Raw genomic sequence first — 7,500 nt, 5'->3', positions numbered from 1 at the left:
GGGGCTGGACTGGCTGTGCTGTGTGTGTTAACGTGTGTGTGTGTGTGTGTGTGTGTGTGTCCTCAGGGTCTGTACGATAACTTCCTGAATATGAAGCTTAAGGACCCCAGTCTGCGGGGTGTGTGTGAGGGGCTGGACTGGCTGTGCTGTGTGTGTTAACGTGTGTGTGTGTGTGTGTGTGTGTGTGTGTGTGTGTGTGTGTGTGTGTGTGTGTGTGTGTCCTCAGGGTCTGTACGATAACTTCCTGAATATGAAGCTAAAGGACCCGAGCCTGCGGGGTGTGTGTGAGGGGCTGGACTGGCTGTGCTGTGTGTGTTAACGTGTGTGTGTGTGTGTGTGTGTGTGTGTGTGTGTGTGTCCTCAGGGTCTGTACGATAACTTCCTGAATATGAAGCTAAAGGACCCGAGTCTGCGGGGTGTGTGTGAGGGGCTGGACTGGCTGTGCTGTGTGTGTTAACGTGTGTGTGTGTGTGTGTGTGTGTGTGTGTGTGTGTGTGTGTGTGTCCTCAGGGTCTGTACGATAACTTCCTGAATATGAAGCTAAAGGACCCGAGCCTGCGGGGTGTGTGTGAGGGGCTGGACTGGCTGTGCTGTGTGTGTTAACGTGTGTGTGTGTGTGTGTGTGTGTGTGTGTCCTCAGGGTCTGTACGATAACTTCCTGAATATGAAGCTAAAGGACCCCAGTCTGCGGGGTGTGTGTGACGGACTCGACTGGCTGTGTTTCGCGGACGTTCTGAACGACCAGGTGTTCAGCACACAGAACTACTCGCTCATGCGATACACTCCCTTCCTGCCCGCCGCATTCCATCTGCTCTACGCACACACACACACACCCCGCATCAACTACCCCTCCAGCCACTACGAGGTAGGACCACACACACACACACACACACACACACACACACCCCGCATCAACTACCCCTCCAGCCACTATGAGGTAGGACCCCCCCCCCCCCCCCCCCCACACACACACACACACACACACACACACACACACACACACACACACACCCCGCATCAACTACCCCTCCAGCCACTATGAGGTAGGACCACACACACACACACACACACACACACACACACACAGTTCAGCAGAACTATCTTTGGCCACAGGAAAATCCCATAACGTTTCTCTTTAACTAAGGAAACGATTTAAGGTATTCTGTGCAACAGCCATAGATACAGTACATCCCTTACCAAAGGGAAAAAGAAGCCTTAAATGTCATACTAACTAGCTAAAATGAAGCCTTAAATGGCATACTAACTAGCTAACATACTTAAAGTGTTTTGGGAAAATGAAGCCTTAAATGGCATGCTAACATGAAGCCTTAAATGTCAAACTAACTAGCTAACATGAAGCTTTAAATGTCATATTAACTAGCTAACATACTTAAAGTGTTTTGGGAAAATGAAGCCTTAAATGGCATACTAACTAGCTAACATAAAGTGTTTTGGGAAAATGAAGCCTTAAATGTCATACTAACTAGCTAACATACTTAAAGTGTTTTGGAAAAATGAAGCCTTAAATGTCATACTAACTAGCTAACATGAAGCCTTAAATGTCATACTAACTAGCTAACATACTTAAAGTGTTTTGGGAAAATGAAGCCTTAAATGTCATACTAACTAGCTAACATGAAGCCTTAAATGTCATACTAACTAGCTAACATGAAGCCTTAAATGTCATACTAACTAGCTAACATGAAGCCTTAAATGTCATACTAACTAGCTAACTTGAAGCCTTAAATGTCATACTAACTAGCTAACATGAAGGCATACTAACTAGCTAACATGAAGGCATACTAACTAGCTAACATGAAGCCTTAAATGGCATACTAACTAGCTAACATACTTAAAGTGTTTTGGGAAAATGAAGCCTTAAATGGCATACTAACTAGCTAACATGAAGTCTTAAATGTCATACTAACTAGCTAACATACTTAAAGTGTTTGGGGAAAAATGAAGCCTTAAATGTTATACTACTAGCTAACATGAAGCCTTAAATGGCATACTAACTAGCTAACATGAAGCCTTAAATGTCATACTAACTAGCTAACATACTTAAAGTGTTTGGGAAAATGAAGCCTTTAATGGCATACTAACTAGCTAACATGAAGCCTTAAATGTCATACTAACTAGCTAACATACTTAAAGTCTTTGGGGAAAAATGAAGCCTTAAATGGCATACTAACTAGCTAACATGAAACCTTAAATGGCATACTAATTAGCTAACATGAAGCCTTAAATGGCATACTAACTAGCTAACATGAAGCCTTAAATGGCATACTAATTAGCTAACATGAAGCCTTAAATGGCATACTAACTAGCTAACATGAAGCCTTAAATGGCATACTAACTAGCTAACATACTTAAAGTGTTTGGGAAAATGAAGCCTGAAATGGCATACTAACTAGCTAACATGAAGCCTTAAATGTCATACTAACTAGCTAACATACTTAAAGTGTTTGGGGGAAAAATGAAGCCTTAAATGTCATACTAACTAGCTAACATGAAAGCTTAAATGGCATACTAATTAGCTAACATGAAGCCTTAAATGGCATACTAACTAGCTAACATGAGGCCTTAAATGTCATCCTAACTAGCTAACATGAAGCCTTAAATGTCATACTAACTAGCTAACATACTTAAAGTGTTTGGGGAAAAATGAAGCCTTAAATGTCATACTAACTAGCTAACATGAAACCTTAAATGTCATACTAACTAGCTAACATGAAACCTTAAATGTCATACTAACTAGCTAACATGAAGCCTTAAATGGCATACTAACTAGCTAACATGAAGCCTTAAATGTCATACTAACTAGCTAAAATGAAGCCTCCTCTCTCTCTCTCTCTCTCTCTCTCTCTCTCTCCATCCCTCTCTCCTCTTCTCTCTCTCTCTCTCTTCATCCCTCTCTCCTCTTCTCTCTCTTCATCCCTCTCTCTCTCTCTTCATCCCTTTCTCCTCCTCTCTCTCTCTTCATCCCTCTCTCCTCTTCTCTCTCTCTCTCTCTTCATCCCTCTCTCCTCTTCTCTCTCTTCATCCCTCTCTCCTCCTCTCTCCTCCTCTCTCTCTCTCTCTCTTCATCCCTCTCTCCTCTTCTCTCTCTCCCCAGGCGTTGACTCGTACCCAGAGCATGAAGAATGCAGTGGTTGCCATGTTGGCTGAGATTCCCCCGGCCGTACGGAGTCGCTTGGGCCTCACCACCCTCTGCCTGGACATACTGAGCCTCCTGCTGGACCTCATCTCGCCTAAACTACGCCCCGTAAGTGTGTGTGTGTGTGTGTGTGTGTGTGTGTGTGTGTGTGTGTGTGTGTGTGTGTGTGTGTGTGCCTGGACATACTGAGCCTTCTGCTGGACCTCATCTCACCTAAACTACGCCCCGTAAGTGTGTGTGTGTGTGTGTGTGTGTTTGTGTGTGTGTGTGTGTTCACCGTCTCTCTCCATCTTCCTCCAGGTGAATCCTCAGCTGTAAGTCTGTGTGTGTGTGTGTGTGTGTGTGTGTGTTCACCATCTCTCTCCCTCTCTCCCTCTCTCTCTCCAGGTGAATCCTCAACTGTACAGCTCTCGAGAGAAACAACAGCTGTGTGACCTCATCGACACCATGATCAACTACAACCTCAACTACAGACAGGACCGCAACCAGGAGGGACAATACACATACATACTGGAACCGTGAGTACACACACACACACACACACACACACACACACACACACACACACACACACACACACACACCATGACCAACTACAACCTCAACTACAGACAGGACCGCAACCAAGAGGGACAATACACATACATACTGGAACCGTGAGTACACACACACACACACACACACACACACACACACACACACACACACCATGACCAACTACAACCTCAACTACAGACAGGACCGCAACCAAGAGGGACAATACACATACATACTGGAACCGTGAGTACACACACACACACACACACACACACACACACACACACACACACACACACCATGACCAACTACAACCTCAACTACAGACAGGACCGCAACCAAGAGGGACAATACACATACATACTGGAACCGTGAGTACACACACACACACACACACACACACACACACACACACCATGATCAACTACAACCTCAGTTACAGACACGATGCACTGTAGTGTGGTTTCTGTACTTGTAACCTGTGTGTGTGTGTGTGTGTGTGTGTGTGTGTGTGTGTGTGTGTGTGTGTGTGTGTGTGCGCAGCAACGTAGAGGAGGTGGTGCGGTTTCCAGGGCTGCCGCCACGGCGACAGCTGACCTATCAGGTGAAGCAGCTCATCGCCAGGGAGACGGAGCTGGAGAAGATGAGGAGAACGGAGAGAGCACAGCAGAGACGCAACACACACATGGTACACACGCACACATACACACACACACACACACACACACACTGTACACGCACACATACACATAGTAGGGGTGTGGGTCTCAGGGTTGGATTAGATTACGATTATCATGTCTTCAATAGCAAGGCATCTTGGCCTTAGGTTCATTAATAAGCCACACACACTCTGCATAGTATACATACACACACACACACATAGTGCATAGTTTACACACACACACACACACAGTGCATAGTTTACACACACACACACACACACACACACATACACATAGTGCATAGTTTACACACACACACACACACACACACACACACACACACACACACACACACACACACAGTGCATAGTTTACAGACAGTAACCAGTGTTTGATGTAATTGATGATCAGAGGGAAGATCCACAGGAAGTGAAGAAAGACAAACAGGAAGTGAAGAAGGACAATCAGGAAGTGAAAAGAGTCACCAGCAAGAATCACCAGCAGCGTCTGGAGAACATAGTCAAACAGACCGTGGTGGAGATCAGGGTAAGGCACGCACGCACGCACGCACGCACGCACGCACGATCAAATAGATGAATGTGTAATGGTGTTTATGCAAATTATAATATTGTAATGATATAATGGTTATAATAAATATTATAATACTATAATGATATATGTAAGGGATAATCAACGACGCACCGTGCGTTTCTAGGAAAATAATGCACGTTTGAAGTGGTAATAAGGTCGGAGGGGTTTTGCTTCGTCCTAAAGGGAATTATTTTCCGATAATGACCGGCATTCTATACATTATCGCACTTATTATATGACTACTTGCCAAAACGAGAAAATAAACTTAACTCAATGTGTCAATGACTTGCTACCGTTTCGTGGCTTCCGCAACAACTAGCGGAGTGAACCCGTTGCCATTGGCAGCGGTCATTAAACCTTCGGAGCGGTCATTATGCAACAATAGCTGACGGGTAGAACGTTGGAGAGGCCCATTCAAAGTGAATGGGAGCTCCCTCAACATTCTAGAGAGCCGTATAATAAACGGGGGTAGTTAATACGTGATTTCAGAATGTTGGTAAACAATGGCCTGAATGGGCCAAAAAATACTTCCGGGTGGCAGAACGCGAGTTGCTTCCATTGATGTACTACTGTAAACGGCTACTGTAAACGTAGTTAAAACATTGTTATTGATCAAGTAGTTAACGAAAACGTGTTGTGGCGACAGTTACATAACCAAAACCTGTTGCATTTAGGGTTGCGCCGCCAGATATTCAGCAAATTCAGTAGGGTTTTTATCGGTTTCCTTCAGAAACAACATATAGTGGAGACTACGGACTAGGTGAGGTCCGAGGAGACTACAACAAAATGAGTGAGAAGATAGCAAGACTTCAGTTTCATGTGTAAATCTTGATCAATAATAAAATATATTCATTAAGGCATTTTCAGTGAACCTTTATTTTGACATTATAGGCCTACCATTTGGTCAAGTCAATAAACTGTGTCGATGTATTTTAGTCTTCAAGTTCACGTTATCTGCCACACTGAAATAGCGTGCTTAACCTTAATGCACATATGTTTGTGTTAGTCTCTCGTACAGCAAGTCATAGCCAATACGCTATCTTAAACGATATACCGACTAAGTATATCTTTCTGTTTAGCTGTCACTCGTCAATTTCACCTGTCTAAAGTCAGTAAGGCGCTCATTGTCCTGGCGAGTCTGCTTGCTGTTCAACAGTGTCAACGTAGGCTAGCAGCTACTGTAAGTGCAAAATACATAGGGAGAACTGTACAAAAACATCGTTGCAGGCTACCGCTGATGGATGATTAATTTGTGTACCACATTGGTTTCATCGTTACCTCTAGTAGTTTGAGTGAATGCCTAGCGGAGTAGCGCTAGGCTATAGCGACATATCCATATTTCCATACCGTCAAAAAAGGTCACTGACATCCGATCCGAGCGACAGAAAACGATGGCCTTTTTAATTGGATGACAGGGAAACAAACCATCCATCATAGCCTAACACATTGTGAGTCAAAACAACAGTGACTCAATAACTATGGTAGGCTGGGGCTCCTTTACAAATTACATGACAAATGTACAGCATTCATACGATCTTCTGAGTTTATTCCCTCATCTGTCTAAATTTTCACCACGTCTGTTCTTAAATCAGTTTACCTGTTGGCGATCTGAATCTTGTCCCAACTCAGAGAAACTGGGCGTCCGACAAAAGTTATCTCAAAACGTTGCATTGCATGCCTGCAGTCAGGACACTCCGATTAGGATCTTATGATGTTGGCTTTCATCGTGTCTGGTTAGGACACATGTAATAATCCTGTCATGGCTCTCACAGATGACAACAACGTTTCGCAAATAGCTGTGTAACTCCGGCATATTTATTATGTTCATGCATAACGTGCATAATCACCCTCTAGCTTCCCGCTTTCCTGCCTGTTCTGTTTTCTATCCCATAACTCCCCCGTGTTCTTAAAGGTATATCCCCCTAGTGCTGCAAACATCACAAAGCACCCAGCAACAAGAACATAATTCATTCAAGCCATTTACTACGTTTTCTCAACCTCCCAAGCCTGGTTAAATGATATGGAAATGCTTGTTTAATAGTGAGAACGCTTCGCTTTAGCCACCCGGAAGAGTTTTTCGTTTAAATTATGCTATTGTGACGTCGTAGTAAATTCACGTATATGGTTTTAATATATATTTCATATAATTCTGAATATAGCAATATCATGTTTGGTTCTGATCTCGACTGGTTATAATAGATCTTTCATATAATTCTGAATATAACAATATCATGTTTGGTTCTGATCTCGACTGGTTATAATGAATATTATATATAATTCTGAATATAACAATATCATGTGTGTGTGTGTGTGTGTGTGTGTGTGTGTGTGTTTGGTTCTGATCTTGACTGGTTCTGCAGCCAGAAGTGGACTTCTTTGGCCGCACCATCATACCGAAAGAGAAGCCGACCACTACTTCCACGTCAGGTATTACACACACACACGCACACACACCACTTCAACGTCAGGTATTACACACACACGCACACACACCACTTCAACGTCAGGTATTAGACACACACACGCACACACACCACTTCAACGTCAGGTATT

General features: G+C 43.6%; 1 protein-coding gene across 2 annotated transcripts in view; it reads left to right on the top strand.

Annotated features, from left to right (window-relative positions):
* chtf18 (CTF18, chromosome transmission fidelity factor 18 homolog (S. cerevisiae)) overlaps nt 1-7,500 on the top strand; it is a 26,321-nt gene that overhangs the window by 17,808 nt on the left and 1,013 nt on the right. The window contains exons 16-21 of one of the 2 annotated variants that reach the window (XM_062536864.1): nt 641-865; nt 3,116-3,265; nt 3,545-3,675; nt 4,238-4,382; nt 4,768-4,902; nt 7,308-7,374. In XM_062536864.1, coding sequence (XP_062392848.1) covers nt 641-865; nt 3,116-3,265; nt 3,545-3,675; nt 4,238-4,382; nt 4,768-4,902; nt 7,308-7,374 — 853 coding nt within the window. The remainder of the gene's footprint in view (nt 1-640; nt 866-3,115; nt 3,266-3,544; nt 3,676-4,237; nt 4,383-4,767; nt 4,903-7,307; nt 7,375-7,500) is intronic. The other variant, XM_062536873.1, reaches the window with a different exon arrangement.

This window comes from Sardina pilchardus, chromosome 1 (assembly GCF_963854185.1).
Source record: "Sardina pilchardus chromosome 1, fSarPil1.1, whole genome shotgun sequence".
Classification (NCBI taxonomy): Eukaryota; Metazoa; Chordata; class Actinopteri; order Clupeiformes; family Clupeidae; genus Sardina; species Sardina pilchardus.
This window is presented reverse-complemented; position numbering and strand designations above follow the sequence as displayed.